Source organism: Nannobrachium achirus (assembly GCF_963921795.1).
Source record: "Nannobrachium achirus genome assembly, chromosome: 18".
In the NCBI taxonomy this organism is placed as follows: Eukaryota; Metazoa; Chordata; class Actinopteri; order Myctophiformes; family Myctophidae; genus Nannobrachium; species Nannobrachium achirus.
Window position 1 is genome coordinate 24612814 of NC_137825.1, and position 20125 is coordinate 24632938.

A 20125-nucleotide genomic window follows, 5' to 3' on the forward strand; every position below is an offset into this window, starting at 1 on the left:
GTGTAGTAGTAGTATTAACTAGAGCAGTGGTTCTCAACTTGTGGGTCGGGACCCAAATTATTTTGGGGGGTCCCAGGATGATTAACTTAATGTGCAACATTGTTTTCTCACTCAACAGGGTTAACAAACCAGCATAAGGTGTATAGACTATAGAGGGTATCTGCACATTTCTAAAGTGTCAATTTGAGCACTTTTATACCTCTAAAATGACAAATTAAACATTGGTCAAATTGTCAAATATTAAAGCCAGAAATTGTGATAAAGCCGATCTACATCTGCGTTGCGAGGCTTGTGAGCATGTAAATCAGCTATTTTCACACTAGAACCGTGTTATACAAAATGTAATGCCTCAACTCGTTGTGCTCCAAGGGTGGTGTGGGTGGGGGTGGGGGGTCCCCAGTTAAAATATGATTATTTCGGGGTTGCGGCCTGAAAAGGTTGAGAGTCACTGAACTAGAGCCCTGAGTGGGACTGCTTTCTTAGTCCCGCTCCGGACGGATATCTGACAATTTAGCTGGTTTTGTGTAGTACCACCGGTGGTTTATTTTTGACCGCCCACACTCCTGCCCACAGCAACGTTTAAGTACCGTCTAGTCTACTCCCACACTATTTCTGTCGAGACCAGTGGTGCAGTGGGGATTTTATCCTGGTGGTACGCCATTTTAATGGCGTCACGCGCATGTCGCCCAGCACCTACGCTACAGGATTTAGCAGGTCACACAATGGACCATCGATCTGCATCTAGGCTCATTCCTGTGCCAATTCCCGCTGGTGTGACACTCGGCAGCTTTTGTAAACTTTGTTTAGTGGTGTGAACATAAGGGTTGTTTTTCGATCGATGCTCCTGAAAAGATCTTTGGCTGTACACCGCCGTGGCAGTTCGTGCTGTAAGCAAGGCAACACTGGTTGGGACCCAAATGCAGCACCACGGACAGCGACACAGTGGGCTGGCTTCTTAAAGAGGTGGTGCCATAGTTTTGTACTTTTTCTGTGTGGTTATAATGTGCAAATTTGCCTTCCCTGTGGTTTCTTCCTGAATGTTGAAAGCCTCCGAGTCAAAAGGCCTGATCGAAAAACACTGATTTAATGACATCATAAAATAATCCCCTCCCCTTTTACCATACACCCAACACTGTGGGTGTGGCTAACCTCAGCTGGGTCACCACCCACCATATAAAAACACCATTTTAACTCTTTCTGTACACTTTTTTGGAAAAAATCTTCCTCCGACCTAGTATAATCATTATACCTGATCATCATGTTTTAGGGGGAGGAGAAATCATGGCACTCCATCTTTAATAAATAGCTGCATGCCTGTCTGTAAATCACGTTCTCCTCCTCCATTTCGTTTTCCATTTTTGTCAGCAAGGATTGAGAAATGCGTCTAAATGTCAGACCTGCCCACTTAGTTTTTGTTTCTTAATCGCTTTGTTCATTTCTTTTCAACCTGGTGTGTTCGTGTTGACTCCATGCTGTGCTCCATGCTGCTGCAGTGCATGCCCCACCCCCACACCGTTGCTCGTTTCAGGTGCACAACATCCACGTTACACTGCAGGCGGTGTAACGTGGACCTGCACTTTTTTGTTGTTTTTGAACGCGCATTCCCACCAGCAGCAACTTACAAAAAAGGAAAAGAAAAAACGCCCGCTCCCAAACCCAATGCAAGGCTCTAGTAAAACTCTTAACTCATAGTGGCTTTCCCATCAGCTCTGCCGATCTGAAGCTGCTAAATGTTGTTCTTTTTCTTTTAGGAAATACGAGAAGCTGGTCAACGACCTTTTGGATTGCCTTGAAGACAACGATCTGTAAGTTTACATCCAAAAAAGAATAAAAAGTACCATGAGAGTAATTACAATGTTATTTATTGTACATTTGAAAATCCAAACAAATGAACTTCATCTGTGTGAATAAGTATACATCTCAACGTGCATTTGCACTTTTATATGCTAAATCCCACCCCACCCCACCCCAAAGAAAAGCAAAAAAACTAAGACCGATTGCATTTGTAATTTACAAGTATCATAAGAGTAATTTACAATGCTGTACATCATCGAACTGAACTTCATCTGTGTGCATACGTATGTAGACAAGGATGAGGGTTTTATTTGATCATGTATTTGATCATGTAGACACGGAACACAGTCAAACCCTCAGTATTCATTTATCCATAGTAACTCTGAGAGTATTCATATGGAACCAAATGGACATGTGTGTCTGTCTGTGTCTGTGTGCGTGCGTGTGTGCGTGCGTGTGTGCGTGCGTGCGTGCGCTGCAGGCCGTGGAAGTTTGAGCACATGGCTGCAGATCTGCTGTCTCTCCAGCTGAGAGAGGACCACCCGCTGCCTCCGGACGCTGTCCTCTACTTCACACAGGGCCTCATACACGACTCCATCAGCATACGCAAGGTACACTCCTCTACTGCACTGCTTCTCATACACAACTCCATCAGCATACGCAAGGTACACTCCTCTACTGCACTGTTTAGACTTTAGAGGAACCTTTCCATGTCAAGGACCCCCAAATTGACACTTAATTATTAGCCCGCGGACCCCCATTTGAATAGATATGCCAGGGACCCCCATATAAAGGAAGGGTATCAGTAATAATACTAATGTTACAAACTCTTATGAAGATGCAAAAGATCAAATGGAAAGAAATAGGAAGGATTCTCTTTAAAATGCAATCACAATAAAGGGAAGTAATCAGCAGGCCATCTGCCTTGATGCTGTCTGGGTGGAAGAGAGGGAGGGAGGGATAGATAGATATAGAGGAACAAAAAACAGGGGGAGACACAGTTCAACAAAGTTTAAATAATATTTATTAAAGAATAAAGTCAAAATAATCAAACTATAACTAAACAGATGGGGTGTGTAATCAGTAAAGTCAGTAGAGAAATGCTGTATGGATGCATGGATTGTGTAGTGTCGTATGTGTTAGCCAAAGTGTTGAGAGGTTTGCAGGGAAGAAAGCAAGAGGGGATCTGCCATAGGACTGGGGAGCAGAGCTTTATAGGGCGTTGGCACCCGGGCCCAGGTGCCTGCCAATCTGTCTAACGGCCATCGATCTGCTGCTCCCCAAGTCCTGAGGGAAGCAAAGGAAAACACCAAATTAGTACAAAGCAAATACAACCTAACCATACCTAAATGCAATATAACCATACAACCTATAATCCTCATAGTGAGGGGACCGTCACATGAGGAAGACAAGCACAAAGATGAACAACAACAATAATAGAGGGTATGCGCGTGACATCATCATCATACCCGGAAGTTATGCGGGAACGCCTACTGAGTGGGGAAAAAAACTACTCTTTGGCCATGACAGCCCATACATCCAAACAGAAATGTCCTATCTGATTGTATCAAACTACATTAAACAACATTAAACTCACTTTGCCACTTACTTTGCCACTCGTTTTGCCATTCACTTTATGCATGCGCATACCCTCTATAGCCACGGTTGTCTTGCATGGAGACCCTCAAGTCGCAGCCGGGGATCCGCAATTACCATCCATGGCAGCTGTAATAACAGTGAGCACATTATGCAGTCCAAGACCCCAGCGGAGAGATCACCATTCAAAGCCAAATTGTTTGTTTTGTTCTGTGTCATTTTGTTGCGACGTGATGTCAGTTGATGCCAGCGAAGCAGTCATTTACTGTTCTGAACAGAGCACATGTTACCTGTACAGTACAGCAGTGGTTCTCAAAGTGGGGCCCAGGGACAACCCAGGGGTCCTTTTCAATGTAGCCAAGGTAACAATACAGAACACAATACTCAACAGGTAGAGCCATTCATAGACTGCAATAATTATAACACATGAATCAAATCAGGGACATGCTGGGCCCCTGATTCAGCCCGGGAAAAAGATTTGGAGAGGACCTCATTGCACGCTATAGATATAGAGAGATCTCAGCACTATAGAGATCTCTCTCTATAGCGCTGCTGCTACTCAAAGATTTGTGACAAAGTGACAAGCCAGTGAGCCAAATACATGAGTTATATTTTGTAGTTGTCGGGTGGAAACCTTGTATGTCCAAAACCATTTGTTTTGTATTTATCATTTTAAAAATGATTTAAACTAGTGAAAACAGCCAATCTATAAGCACAGCCGAACAGCCGATCTACAAGCACACAACGCCTCGCGGTTGCGAGGCGTTGTGTGCCTGTAGATCTGCTGTTTTCACTACTTTTGTGTGACGGCCTTGTATGATGAAGCAGGGCTTTGCTTTGCAAAAAAATGGAACGAAGGCTGACATGGGAGTTGTCCCGCTTTTCCCAATGGCCAGCACGTCCCTGAATCAAATTCAAACTGATAAACCAAAAATATTAATAGCTATTACAATCTTGAACAAATTTGTCAGAAACCATTGCTCTGAATTGACCCACATTTTTAAGGACTCATTCCAAGCACCGACAGAGAAGGCTGGGCCCACCACTGTCTGAGCAAGAACAACTGTGAGCATCAGCAAGTTACCCGAGCGGGTCTGGTAGAGACTAGGGTTCTGACATCCATCCATCACCCTCCTCTCCTGCAGGTGGCGATCTCCGCGGTGGCCGGCATCTTAAAACAGCTGAAGAGACCCAGGAAGAAAGTGTGCATGAAGCCTTCGGACATCAGTAGGTTTTACAAGCAACGTGCCTTACACGGTCACTTTACGCTCACGCCGACATTTGACCGTGTTTCCTGTAAATTTGTTATAGCCGTAGGCTAACGCAGTCCCATTCGCGTCCCCCTACTCCAATTACCGGTATCGGTTCAAGGCGAAAGGAGCTCCTATTTGGATGCTTATATCATGATATATGAACTAATTGTATTGTAATTTCCCTTTGGGGGAGCAATAAGAGGCTAGCTAATAAATTATCATTGTCTTTCCATTAAAATGAATATCGCCTAAAATTAAAATTGTCTTTCCGTTTAAGAAAAAGAATTGCATGGCATTGGGGGCAATTTCCCGCCAGTGGGAGACCGCCATTACTGAACGAATGTAGAAAGAGAGTAGAAAAAATACACACACACACACTCACACATGCACGCACATGCAAATACACATACACAGAAATGAAAAACTACTGTAATAAGTCTGTGACTGCATCCGTTTGCTTTTCCTTGTGTGTGTGTGTGGGTGTGTGTGTGCGCGCGTATGTGCATTTGAGAAGTAGACTTGAAGATTAGACTTTATATACTGTATATATTTTTAAATACTTCAAATAGCTGACCTACAAGCTCACAACGTTTTGATGTAGATGGCTATTTGAAATATTTTAAAATGTTTTTCAAAATAGTTAAAAAAGGCAAAGAAGTTTAGGGATATGGGGTAAGGCATAGACGAAAATATAGCCCATTATGTTTACAATTAGAAAAAGACTCGGTTTGGGTTAGGGTTAGGAGATTCAGTATTGTGGCCCCCCTAATTCACTCTTAGTTCAGTGTTGGAGTCGTGCACAGAAAACGAGCTGATCTGCAAACTCACAACGTGTAATCTGTGGATTTTTCTTTTAGCATTCATAACATCACTGTCTTAAAATGTCAATGTCCTCACAAGTCTACGGTGTAGTAATACAAACCTCTGTGCGTATGCGTGTGTGTGTGTGTGTGCGTGTGCGCGTGTGTGTGTAGGTGGTGTGGAGGACCCAGAGGGTGTGTGTGTGGGGGATCGTCCAGCTAATCGCTGGCTGCAGTATGACAGTGCTAACCTGCCTCTGACACAGGAGCAGTGGGAGTCCCAGTTCTTCATAGAGAAGACTCACTGGGGCTATTACACCTGGCCCAGGTACAAGGCTTAATCTGGGTCACTTTTTTACAGTGGAGGTTTTCCACTGTAAGTATGAATACTGCAATGTAGAAAGAAACACTCACTGTTGCAAGTAGTGGGTAATGTATGCAAGTAGTGGGTAATGTATGTTTTGTAATAATAATCAAAATCTACAAATTAACTAATACCTAAAGTTTTCAAATAATTGTATTGGAGTAAAAGTACAATATTTGCCTCTGAGAAAATTGGAAATACTCCCATAAAGTAAAAGAAAATACCTCAAAATTGTACTTAAGTAAAGTACTTGAGTAAATGTAGATGTATTTATTCACGGTGCTCTTAATCACCTCGTAAAATTTTATAAATATTTCATTTATTCGCACAAAAGAAATGCCCCAGATGTGTAAGACTGACACACTGAACACACATAAAAACCATACACTCAAGGCTCAATTGTTCTCCCCATTCTATGTGTGTGTTAGTGTGGTTGGAGGGTGGTAGACTAGCTTAGCTGACTGACTGACAGACAGACAGACAGACAGCTCAGATGGATCTAGATCAGTTTACGGGTGACTCGGTCCATTGACTGACAGGACGTAGCCAGATAGCTGCATGACCAGCGTAGTGACTTACTGCCTAGTTAGCATCATCGACTGACTGACCGACCAAGACACGTCTCAGTGCAGCTTCAAAGTTAACTCGCTGGCAGAGGCGTAGTCGAGTGACTGGCAGCCGCTGACCGGCCGGCTCAGACATTTAAGGCCGAGCAGGCTGACTTAACAGGCTTGGCTCACGTTAAAAGATTTGCTGTACGGATGGTTGGGCTGACTGACTGACTGACTGACTGACTGACTGACTGACTGCCTGTCGTGTGACGCTTCGGGGCGACCTGCTGACTAACTGACTTTTTAATCATTCATTTATTCTTGGGTGCTTGCTGTGGAGACAGTATCCATCCATCCACATTGCTTTGTGTTGATATCTATAAATCATAGCGGCCATCACAGCAGATCCTGCCATTGTCTCCCTCTCTCCTCCCGTACAGAGAATTGATGATCTATGCAGCTTCAGAGGAGCAGACGGAGAGCTGGCCAAATGAGGAGATGAATGAGGTGCGCGCGCAGTGGCGCACACACACACACTAGGGATGGGACGATAAGCGATATTATCGTTTATTGTGATAGAAAACACTCGCGATAATCGTATTGTGGAGATTACATTTATCGTGATATCGTCCTCCGGCATGCACTGGGATCAATTCACCTTTTATTTGCCGAGCGGCATATCCGATACCTCTCTTGGTAAAAGGTAATAATATGGCTTATAATATATGTACTTGATAGAGTAATTTTTTCACTCTATCAAATTTCTTTGCCAAAAAATAGCCGATCTACAAGCTCACAACACGACACGTTGTGAGCTTGTAGATCTGCAATTTTTTGGCAAATGTTCCGCCCCAGGATAATGGATTTTGGTTATATATATTGATAATATCGTAAATCGCGATTTATTTTGTCTCAATCATCGTGATATGAAATGTTCATATCATCCCATCCCTAACGCACACACGCACGCACGCACACACACACACACACACACACACACACACTCACGAGCTCACACACAAAGAAAAACAGACACTCACCTCAGTACTTTGTTTTCATTATCACAATTCGGTGCGGATGCTTATGGGTACATGTGTGTGTGTGTGTGTGTGTGCGCGTGCATGTGTCCATGCGTGCAGGGTGAGAAGATCGTCTTTGAGTATTTCACCGATGCTGAGTTTGTGGACCAGCTGCTGGAGTATCTGTCTCTGGAAGAGCGCAAGGGCAAAGACAGCTTCAGCCCTCGACGGTTCTGTCTCTTCAAGGTAAGAGACTCAGTGGGTGGAGGGGGGAAAGGTCATCATCAGTGACTTGTGAATACCAGCCTCAACAACATGAAGAGCACACCATGTACTGTACATTTGATAAGTGTAGAGGGTTATTCACACAAACTGCAGTCTGCAAGACACTCTGACCGAACTCTGTGTGTGTGTGTGTGTGTGTGTGTGTGTGTGTGTGTGTGTGTGTGTGTGTGTGTGTGTGTGTGTGTGTGTGTGTCTGTCTGTCTGTCTGTCTGTCTGTCTGTCTGTCTGTCTGTCTGTCTGTCTGTCTGTCTGTCTGTCTGTCTGTCTGTCTGTCTGTCTGTCTGTCTGTCTGTCTGTCTGTCTGTCTGTCTGTCTGTCTGTCTGTCTGTCTGTCTGTCTGTCTGTCTGTCTGTCTGTCTGTCTGTCTGTCTGTCTGTCTGTCTGTCTGTCTGTCTGTCTGTCTGTCTGTCTGTCTGTCTGTCTGTCTGTCTGTCTGTCTGTCTGTCTGTCTGTCTGTCTGTCTGTCTGTCTGTCTGCCTGCCTGCCTGCCTGCCTGCCTGCCTGCCTGCCTGCCTGCCTGCCTGCCTGCCTGCCTCTGTGTGTGTGTGTGTGCGTGTGTGCGCGTGTGTGCGCTTCTGCGTGTGTGTTAGAGGAAGCCTTTATGACCAAAGTAATTAAATACCAGCCACTCCTCCAAACTATCACGTCGCGTTCTACTTGTGTTCTTTGGCAGCCTTGGACATGTATATTGGTTGGTTGTAAGAGGCTTCCAACAACTTGGGATGCCAAAAAAAGCAGCTAAACAGCTTGCAAAATTCTCTGCAATCTCTTCTACTAAATCTCCACGTTTTTAATCAGGTCGCAGACCTGTTCTGCAGATCCTCAACCACCTTGTCACCACAGTGTGCCATTTCTTCATTTCACGTTACTTTCTCTTCTCTTTTTGATGGACAGGGCCTGTTCCGTAACTATGGCGACGCCTTCCTGCCGTTACTATGGCCACACCTGGAGCAGCTGGCGGGCGACTCCCACGAGAGCGCCCAGCGCTGCGTGTGTGAGATCACTGCAGGACTCATCAGAGGAAGCAAACACTGGAGCTTCTCCCAGGTAGCACACTGTACATACAATACTATACTATACCATACAATACTACACAAAACAATGCAATAGAATAGAGCAGGGGTCTTCAACGTTTTCAAGCTTAGTTGAGAGAGAGATGAAGCAGGGACCCCCACAACCTTTTCATAGATTCCATATAGTTTCATTGTTTGACAGCGCAATCATCAGTGTATTTTGGATTCATGTTAATTCGTGTTTTCAGATATTTAACCACTTGAACCGTCAATGCTTAATAAACTTGACCTTTCACTCTGTACTTACTCTGCTCTTTTTCCCTTCTACATCAAACCTCTTTGCCGAAAATAGCAGATCTACAAGCTCACAACGCCTCGCGCTGCGAGGCGTTGTGAGCTTGTAGATCTGTGATTTTTGGCTAAAGTTCTAAAAAGGAGAGAAAAGCTTTCTATCACACAAAGATTTGTAGGACCCCCTGTAGTGACTCTGAGGACCCCCTAGGGGTCCGGGACCCCCTGTTGAAGACCCTTACAATAGAGGATATGCACGTGACATCATCATCATCATACCAATTATGTTACCATCAGTTATGTGGGAACACCTACTGAGTGGCAAAAAACGACTTTCTGGCCTTGACAGCCCATACATCCAAACAGAAATGTCCTATCTGATTGCATTAAACGACATTAAACAACGTTAAACTCACTTTGCCACTCGATTTGCTATTCACTTTATGCATGTGCATACCCTCTATACTATGCTGTATAATACGAACACTAGTAGAGCTTCAGCCAGGTGATGATGGATACCAACACACTGTACATACAATACAGTATACGACAGTGGTTCTAAAACATTTTCATGTCAAGGACATGCTGCTCCACGGACATCAACATAATAATCTGTACATTGAAACTATAGGATACCAGGTCAACAATGAACTGTCTAAATAACATGCTACAGTATGTATATTTAATGTGGTAACATTGTGGTCGAGAACTCAAGTAACAAAAACATGAGACAAACAAATGGCCTGTCTGTCTGCGTGGTCGTCACATCTAGGTCAAGTGTAATAATAATAATAATAACTTAATTTATATAGCACCTTTCAAAAACAAGGTCACAAAGTGGTTTACAATAACAGCTGTTAGTATACAAAGAAAATATCAGAAAATAATTGCATAAATAATACAACAGTTAAATGAATGAAGTACAAAACAAAGCTGTACGATAGAGGTGAGTTTTTAGAAGAGAGTTGAAAGAGGACACTGAGTGTAGATAATCTTTGTTTGTTTGCGTGCGTGCGTGTGTGTGTGCGTGTGTGTGTGCGTGCGTGTGTACATGTGTAGGTGGAGAAGATGTGGCAGCTGTTGTGTCCGATGATCAGGACAGCGTTGGCCAACATCACTGTGGACACCTACACAGACTGGGGTACCTGCATCGCTACTGCCTGTGTAAGCATATATTATTAACCACCCATTTAGACCTGCATCCGTGTCACTCTAGATTTTCACCACTTTAACCATTATTTTATGCTTTAACTATTAAAAAAAATCTGATATACAAGCTCATGGCGCGGCACCGAGTGCCGCACCATGAGCTTGTATATCAGATTTTTTTTTAAATATCTAAGGTATAAAATAATGGTTAAAGTCTAAATGGGTTGAGACATTGATATTTATGCCTGAAGCCGAAAGATAGCAGATCTACAAGCCCACAATGAATAGAATTATTGATTTAGCAGGGATTACTTCACCACTTTTCAACCTATCTTCATATAATAGGTCCTCACTAATGTTCATAATAAAATTGCAAAAAAAAATCTACTCGGTCCAAGCCTCTTAGGAGAGCTGTGGGAAGTTCAGAAATCCATATTCTTGACATCATCAATGGTGAATCCAGGCTATTAGAAAATGCAGGCTTTCTATTCCTGAAAATATTTTTTCAAAAATATTGTAAAAAAAAAAAACGGTCAAACGATGATGTCACAAGAATATGGATTTCTGAACTTCCCACAGCTCTCCTAAGAGACTTGGCCGACTAGAATCTTTTTTTGCAATTTTATTTTGAACATTAGTGAGGACCTATTATATGAAGATAGGTTGAAAAGTGGCAAAGCCCTCCTTTAGTATACTTTGCGCACAACTCTGTCTTACAAAAAATTGTGAAAATAGCAAATCTACAATTACAAATAATTCTATTACATTAGTTTGATTAACCGTTGCACCGTACATGCTGTGTTGTTCAATAGGAGGGTCGTGACCCCAGGAAGCTCCACTGGCTGCTGGAGCTGCTCATGGAGAGTCCACTCAGTGGGGAGGCCGGCTCCTTCAGAGACGCCAGGTCTGTGTGCACGTGGGAGTGCACGTGTGCGTCTGTGTGTGTGTGTGTGTGTGTGTGTGTGTTGTAGCATTTTAATGGTGAAAAGCATTTTTCATTTTGTGGTTTATACAGTATATACCACAAAAAGTGTAGATATCATCGTTCATGTGTGTCGTATCATATATTTGTGTACGTGTGCACGTTTGCGCGTGTGTTTGTGTGTGTGTGTGTGTGTGTGTGTGTGTGTGTGTGTGTGTGTGTGTGTGTGTGTGTGTGGTGTATATTTTCATGGGCTTCTGACTTCAGACAATATTTGGTTGCCAAATCAGATTTCAGAGCACAGGGGTAACTGGAGCCACACTGAGATAGAGTGTCCCATAGCAATAATGCTCTCCTCTCCTCTCCTCTCCTCTCCTCTCCTCTCCTCTCCTCTCCTCTTCTCTCCTCTCCTCTCCTCGCCAAAATGCAAACAGAAATGTATTTCCATATGTTCCTATGTTAATGGAAAAACAATGAAATTGTTAATCACAAATCATTGGTATGATGGCTGGATCAAACGGTCATGATGGTTGACCTCTCCATCTTCAAGGTCAAGGTTGTACTATATTGTTACATCTTGTGTACAGGACAGGTACATAAGAGTAAAACTTATTTTGGTCTGGCTTCCTTCAGACAATGCAGCAGCATATAATAACAATATCAGAATAAAAATAACGTAGAAAGATTTAAGGAAAAGAAAGAGAGTGCAAAGAGAATAAAAAAGACAGAGCATCATCAAATGTACATCTGCATAAAAGTTTGGTATAGAGCATCGCAGTGGGCGTGGTTTACTGGTGCCACCAAAAAAATCTCCTGTTCATTTCCTCAGACTTTCACGAAAATATTTATAACAATTATGTTAAGCCCAGAACCAAGCCATCCATGATGTCAGTGAATCATGACCATGAAACCTTTGTTTCTGTGAAAATAATATTTAGAAAATTGCTAAACAAACGGTATTTATTAAATGTTTTTATATAGGATCAAAGGTTTTATGGTCATGATTCACTGAGATCCTGGATGGCTTGGTTCTAGGCTTAACATAATTGTTATAAATATTTTTGAAAAAGTCTATGAGGAAAATGAATGGGAGGTTTTTAGTAGCACCAGTAAAGCACTTCCACTGCGATGCTCTATATTGTATCCACAAGTTGACAGTGTCCCATGAGCCCTTGCGTGACAGGTGGGCATCACTTCCTGTTCCTCTTAGCTGTTTCATTCTGACTGGTTGCTCTTGCTGCTGTGACACCTGAATCTCTGCATGGCGATTACTTGATCTTTGTTAAGTAACACACACCCTTTTTCCCCAGTAAGCTCATTGGGAAACGTGTGGATACACCAACAGCATTCTTTCCAGTAGCTGCTACCTAACTATGTGTAAACAACTTCCCGGTATCTTCTCCATGTTGGTGTTGTCCCCATGCAGCCTGCTGTACGTGCTGCAGGGAGGCCTGGCCCAGCAGCAGTGGAGAGTGTCAGAGCTGCTCCACAGGCTGCTGTCCTACCTGGAGCCCCAGCTCACACACGTCTACAAGAACGTCAGGGAACGCATCGGCAGGTAAAGCTGCACAGGCAGTGTTAGGGTTGATGCATACTCCCCTTTTAGAGATGAGTTTAATTCGGTTCGGTTCGGATTAGTCACAACTTCTCGGCAGCACCGAACAGCCGACTTCATTTTATGTATGGTTGTGCGTGGGTTTCGCACTCCGGAACTAGTCGAGCTTGGCTATTTTCGGTTGCTGGTCTGCAAATAGCGGAAATAGCCGAGCTTGCCTATTTTCGGTTCTGCGAATCATACATTACGATGCCATCAGAGCCTGCCAAAATACATTTTAGTGAACTGTAGATTTAATCGACTAAAATCTTAGCGATATTTAGCCAACATTCAGATTATTCAAAATAAAATAATAAACGTGCTCTGAAAACTCACACGGTTTTCGGCTGCCGTGTCAAGTGGTCTGATGGGCGTGCCGCGAATGACTGATAGATAGATGCATAAATGAACAAACTAAATTCTGTTCCACTGGCTTACTATAATGCATTTTAACGAATGCTTTCATGATTTTCAAGTGGGCCCTGACCGAGAAAAGGTTGAGAACCACTGCTATACAGGGGCTCCCCCCCCCCTCACCTTTTTTCTGTCCATAATCACCTTTAAAGGTCAATGAAAGAAAGCCTACTCCGATTTTGTGCTGTGCTTTCCTGCACAGGTTGAAACGACAGAAGGCTGACCTTATACAAGAACAGTGTAATGTAGACGCAGCTGCAGTTAATAAAATGAACGGGTGTGTTAGACGTGCAGTATGTGTGTGAATGTGCATGCATTGACAGTAGTGTCGACTACATGTGTCGCATACTGCTTGCACATGCAGTGCCACACCTAACCCTCCCATTATTCATTTTATTAGCTGCAGCTGCACTGCTTACATGACAGCGAAAAATACCATGCCTTGTTTTTAGCTTCTGTAGCCTTCAACCACTTAAGCCCCATTTAATACGTTCAGAAATGATCAGAAATAGAGAAAATAGCCGCAATCCAGATCGCAATGCATCACTAGCCTATGCGGCACGCCGTGAGCTTCCAGGTCGTCTGCTTTCGCCACGTTTTACAATTTGTGACAATTTCTGCCTATAATAACGTGAACAAAAGTGGTTTAATAACTGCTTTTATCCAGATGGGTTTTGACAGCTGATTATCAATCCTCAGTATCATTATCCTACTATTCCCTCTCCTCTCATCTCTCTCTCTCTCTCACACACACACACACACACACACACACACACACACACACACACACACACACACACACACACACACACACACACACTCACTCACTCACCAGTGGTGTAAAGTAACTAAGTACATTTACTTAAGTACTGTACTAAATTTTAGGTATTTGTACTTTACTTGTACCTCTACTCCACTACATCTCAGATCAAAATGTTGTGCTTTTACTCCACTACATTTATTTTGAAAACTTAAGTTATTACTGGTAGTTACTTAAATTATAATATAAATTATAATATTATAAAACATACATTAATGACTTAAGCCCTATTTTATACGTAGGCTATTTGAAAATAGCCAATCTAAAAGCTCACAACGCGTCACATCGCGACAGTAACATCTGAGTACTTTTTCCACCACTCTTTTTTTTTGTTTTTTTTTTGTTTTTGGGGCTTTTATGCCATTATTGATAGGACAGTAGACTGACAGGAAATGGGGGGAGATGGGTAGTGACACGTGGCAAAGGTCGTCCGGATCGGGAATCGAACCGGCGACGCCGCCAGGCATCCATGCCTATGTGGCAATGCCTAAGTGGTATGTGCCTGGACCAACAGGCCAGCGGTGGGAGCCCCGTTTTTCCACCACTGTCACTCACTCACTTTCTCCCTCCCTGCCCTTTCCTCCCCCCTCTCTATCCAGTGTCCTGACCTACATCTTCATGCTGGACGTGGCGCTGCCCCGCACGGCGCCCACCTCCTCCCCCCGCGTGGCGGAGTTCACCACGCGGGTGCTGCAGCGCCTAAAGCCCCTGACGGCGGAGCGAGAGATCCACAACCACGTGCACGAGGAGAACACCACCCAGGAGACGCAGGACGAGCGCACGCAGGCCGTCAAGCTGCTCAAGACGGGTCAGTGTCTGTTAGGGGGGAGTTAGAGCACTGGTTCCTCACACACTGGGTCCAGACTCCAGACCCATTTGCGGGTCTCGGAAAATAATGTATGAGTCCCTTAATTTTTGGTTTCCTACATTTTGTTTTAAATTGTCATGTTATAAACATACTCATCTGTTTCTGGATGCGAGCCTAAAAAAATACCCTTGTCTCCTTCCATTTTCCAACAATAAAGTCAGCGTAGTTAAAATTCAGCAATTACACCTCGACGGCACCCGTTTATGACGCATCGCACCTGCACGTGCCTCCGCAGTGACGTGGATTATGCTGATAAATATCCTGCTTCCAAAACAAATGATTCTAAATCATTAAATACTAAATCATCAAAACCCTGGACGACGCAGCGACTGCTAGAGCAGAGCACTAAAGCCCCGTTGTTGTTGTTGTTGCTGCTGCTGCGTTCTCCTCCTGGCTGGCAGAGACCCAGCAGAATAATGGTGTTTTATGCATTCTCTGTGTGCAGTTTTAAAATGGTTGATGGCCAGCGCAGGACGAACCTTCACCACCCCTGTTCACCAGCAACTGCAGCTTCTGCCTCTGCTCTTCAAGGTAACAGCACGCACACACACACACACGCGCACGCACGCGCACAGTCGCACACACACACACACACACACACACACACACACACACACACACATACACACATACACACACAGACGCACACGCACAGTCGCAGCAACGCACAAACGAACCCATACACACACACACACACACACACACACACACACACACAACACACAAGTACGGTCGGACGCACGTGTACACACCACACACACACACACACACACACACACACACACACACACACACACACACACACACACACACACACACACGTACACGCCAGGTCCCAGCACAGCATTATTACCCACTCAATCTTACTTGCCCATTAAACTCAATTTCTCTCTTCATTTACTCAAAATGGTCCATATCTCTCTGTCTCCCTACCTCTCTCCCTCTCTCTCTCTCCCCCTCTCTCCCTCTTGGTCTCTCGCCCTCCAGATTGCCCCGGTGGAGATTGATGAGAGCTATGATGAGATGAAGCAGGATGCGCGCACGTGTCTCTCTCTGATGTCCCAGGGCCTGCTGTACCCCCAGCAGATCCCCTTGGTGCTGGCAGCCCTGGAGGAGGTATGGCCAAACATACGTGCACACGTGCACTCACGCACACACGCACGCACGCACGCACGCACGCACGCATGCACGCACGCATGCACGCACGCACGCACACATTCATACATACACACACACACACACACAGGCGCTCATGCACGCAAGGCCACCTGCCCCCTGTCAGTGTGAAGTGTGATTTCGTCGTGCGGCGGCACGCGGTGAAGATTGCCGATCTACAAGCTCACAAGTAGATATCGGCTCTATTTTCAGGGGGGTGTTGTAGCCTCGAAAATACCTCTTGTTTCTTTTTAATAATGTGCTTTCACCGACCCAGACGTTTTGAGTGGCAAGGCAACCCCCTATTGTAAATTGCCAGGTTTTTAAATTGGCTCTTGTCAAATGCACCTCCACCCCACACACACACACGCACACACACATTCCCTACAGACTACAGGGTCATGAAAAGTCTCCTTTGCCCTCCACACCACTATAATACTCCACCCCCACACACACACACACACACACACACAACACATACACACAAACCTTACCCCACCTCACCTTCCAACCGCCGTTATCTTATTTCACATTTCATTTTGATCTTAATAAACATGCTGAGGAGGTGAAAAATCATCCTCACACCCAAACACCCCACCTGTCTCTTTCTCTGTGTCTCTGGGTCCCTCTGTCTGTCTCTCTCTCTGTCTCTCTATTACTCATAACCTACCGGTACATTTATACGTTAGTTTTACAGGTATATGTCGTTATTTTATTGTCGAAGCCTTTTTTCGTTGACTGCTACTCTTGGCCATGGGTCTTCCTTTTTTTACAAAGCCTCTTAGATCACTGCACCGGTTAAATAAAGGTTCAATATCATAAAATGAAGTGGTCTCCTCTCCTCTGTAGATGGCCAGCAACAGGTCGTGGCACGCTTGCTACTCTGTGCTGACCTACCTGTCTCCTCTCCTCTGTAGATGTCCAGCAACAGGTCGTGGCACGCCCGCTACTCGGTGCTGACCTACCTGCAGATCATGGTCTTCTACAACCTGTTCACCCTCCTCAGCCTGCCCGCCGAGGTGCTGCGTATCCACACGCTGGTCATGCAACTACTGCTGGACGAGCAGCTGGAGGTACACTTTACACTTTACAGTATTAGGCAATTAGCAGACGCTTTTGTCAGTACATCAACAACGATACAACAAATGCATAGGACTATCAATCTAGAAAAGAAAAATATATTAATAATAACATAGGTAAACCGTGCACCTAATCAGTGAATTATATTTTTCTATAACCTAAAAATGCTATCTAGCATCATGTGTGGTCATCGAGGGAAGGGGAGTGCTACAGTAGTGCTATGGGTTTAGGCAGAAGCTAGGGAGTGAGTCTGTAGTTCTAAGTACGACAGGGAGTTTATTCCTCAGTTTGGGGGCAAGGAGGGCAAATTGTCTAGGACGAGGTAGTATCATACACACACACACACACACACACACACACACACACACACACACACACACACACACACACAATATTTCGTTCCAGGGCCCCCTGAAGAAGCAAAGATTGAGTTACAAATGTTCGCTTTAAATATATTCAAAGATTTGCACAAGAAAAAAATCACGATAATTTTTTTTTTTCAGATCTACAAGCTCACAATGCGTCGCGATACTTTTACTTATAAAAGTATTGGTATAAAAATGTACTTAAAGTATCAAAAGTAGAAAGTACTCACTCAAGCGGAATGTCCCAAAAAATGTTGCCGACTAAAACTGGAAAACATTTCAGATGACTAAAATATGACTAAAGGGAATTCTCCTCAAAAGACTATGAGTAAAACTAAATCAAAGGCAGTCCAAACGATGTCAGGCAAGGTGCAATATGCCGTCTCTCTCACTCACCAAAAACGAACAGTACTAATAATATGCTAATAACGCCATTAGATTAGAGAGAAACGAAAAACAGAACATCAGCGGGTCCCGGTGTTCCCTGTGAATTAGGAGGCCGATGGCAAGAGAGAGAGAGAGAGAGGGAGAGAGACTGGTGGATGAAAAGGTACAGCATGTTGCATCTGCTACGTGAGAGCAGGTGACATCAGTCACACATCAACCCCAGTGTGTCGAACAAGAGGCAACACGTACGCCACCAACATAACCCGCAGCATTTAGTCAGCCGTGGCCACCTGGTTCAAACGCAGGGCAAAGTCAATCACCGCAGCATTTGCTACGGTTACATGTGTTTGTTGGCGCTGTTCATCAGACCCCTACTGTGTAGTGGAAAGAAACACAGGCTTTATAGCTGTATAAACATGCTTAAAGCAGCACTATGTCATTTTCTATCAACCATATAGAAGTGATGGGTGTTGGCAAGAACTTCACGATAAGATACGTACATGTATCATGGTACGTGGTTCACAAAACGATTTTATCACGATTCAAAGTAGAGTAGTTTGAGTGTCCGCCCTGAGACTGGGAAGTCGGGGTTCGAACCCTGGTCGGATCATACCAAAGACTCTAAAAATGGGACCCAGTGCCTCCTGCTTTGCACTCAGCATCAATGTTTGGATTGAGGGTAAGCCACAGTGACATACTAGAGTCATGTCCAGGGAGTGTAACTTGTACATCATGCCTCACGCTACAGAAACAGGAGATAGGCTCCTGCCCTATGGGCCTCATGGCTCGGCAAGGCTTACTTACTTACGTGCATAATCTGCATATTAATGAACAGTAAAAGGCACAATGACTACTTTTACTTTTTGTAAATTTTGATACCAATACTTTTGTACTTTTAATTTTATATTCCAGACTTTTACTTGTAAGGCTGCTCCCATAACAAGGTACCTGAGAGTGGATTCCCCATTCCGCCAATACGTTTCAATGAGGATGGAGCGTTTTTTGTTTTTTTTGCAGAAATCCTCTACTGGCATGAAACCGCTCGATTCTCATTGAAATGCATTGGCGGAATGGGGAATCCACCCTCATACAGTAGGTACTGTACTTTGGTGTGGGTGCAGCCTAACCTCACGTTACCAGGCTTTCTCGGGGGAAAGCCTGGCACTCGTTTACTAAACAGGTTGTTTGATCCGGTCTAGACCGGATGGCATCGATGGCAGAAGCGGTGTCGCTTTGTTTTGTTTCCCCAATCCCTATTTAAATGCTAGAGGAGTGTGCTGTAGTCTTGCCAGTTGCTGCGAGTTGGACTAAAAGATGGATATACCAACAAACTTTTCAAAAAAATAAGAAAAAATTCGTCACATCAAGGGTTTAGGTACTAAAATGATGTCATTGAGCGCGGGGAATTGTTTTGGGTTAAAACTGATTCCGGTTTGGTGTTTCCGGCCAAAGTGTAGTCCGTTTTGACTACAAAATGACGTAGGACGCCATCCGCTCCCGACCAAATCAAAAGCCCGAAATTGGAAGCGATCTCAGACTAGGTGCAGCCTAACAGACTATTCCTACATTACATTATTGATACTTTTACTCAAGTAAAGAAAGTGAACACTTTTTTCCACCACTGGCATTCATTTGGCAAAAACCCCACAAAAAGTTAAAATATGGATATAAGAGGTTTCCGCCGTCATATAATACTAAATCCAATGCCAAGAGATACAGTACAACTAATAATAATAACAGCTTTGTATTGTTTGCGCTGCACCTCTCTGAGCTGAATCTTTCAACTTTTGTCAGAACTTGTAATGCCCTGTTTGAGGCTTGATGATCCCCTGATTCCACCTGTCACCTTCAGGAGGTGAACATTAAAAACAGGGTGTTTTACCGGTGTATTTCATTCAGCGTTTCATCAGTTTTCTTGGCCTTGCTTTTGTCAAAAGAGCAGAAGGTACTGTTCTCAATTAACCGTCGCGGGATAAACATTTAAGCTTCGAGACTGACGTTCGCCAAACACTGCCGTCGCTCAGAGCCCGAGCACGGTGCACAACAGAGAATCGGCGGCGCGCGTTCATTTAACTCCCAGAGCTTTCATTAGCTGAACACTGCGCATTTCGCCGTGTATATGATAATATCGGCCATCTGCAAAGACAGCTTTGATAATGGATGATAAGGCGGGAAGCATTTCTCATTTTGCTTTTATTTCCCTGCGTCATCAGCGCTTAATCATAATTTGCATGAAGTCGTGCAGAAGAATGGCAGGAGTGTATAAGTAGACTCACCCTCCCATCTTCAACCCTCTCCTCCCCTCCCATTTACCACCCTCTTTCCATCTTCTACCCTCTCCTACCTTCCCATCTCCTCTCCTCTCGTCTCCTCCCTTCCACTTCCATCTTCTACCCCCTTCCCTC

At 44.2% G+C, this 20125-nt stretch overlaps 1 protein-coding gene across 1 annotated transcript in view; it reads left to right on the forward strand.

The window, feature by feature from the left end:
- Positions 1 to 20125, forward strand: part of psme4b (proteasome activator subunit 4b) — a gene marked incomplete at both ends in the record, with an annotated part of 85824 nt that overhangs the window by 61727 nt on the left and 3972 nt on the right. Inside the window, 14 exons of the mRNA XM_080747308.1 lie at positions 1752 to 1805; positions 2276 to 2405; positions 4536 to 4617; positions 5618 to 5771; positions 6799 to 6865; positions 7498 to 7623; positions 8557 to 8709; positions 10026 to 10130; positions 10928 to 11019; positions 12464 to 12595; positions 14465 to 14673; positions 15179 to 15264; positions 15721 to 15849; positions 16806 to 16961. Of these exons, the coding sequence (XP_080603434.1) occupies positions 1752 to 1805; positions 2276 to 2405; positions 4536 to 4617; positions 5618 to 5771; positions 6799 to 6865; positions 7498 to 7623; positions 8557 to 8709; positions 10026 to 10130; positions 10928 to 11019; positions 12464 to 12595; positions 14465 to 14673; positions 15179 to 15264; positions 15721 to 15849; positions 16806 to 16961 (1675 nt within the window). The remainder of the gene's footprint in view (positions 1 to 1751; positions 1806 to 2275; positions 2406 to 4535; positions 4618 to 5617; positions 5772 to 6798; positions 6866 to 7497; positions 7624 to 8556; positions 8710 to 10025; positions 10131 to 10927; positions 11020 to 12463; positions 12596 to 14464; positions 14674 to 15178; positions 15265 to 15720; positions 15850 to 16805; positions 16962 to 20125) is intronic.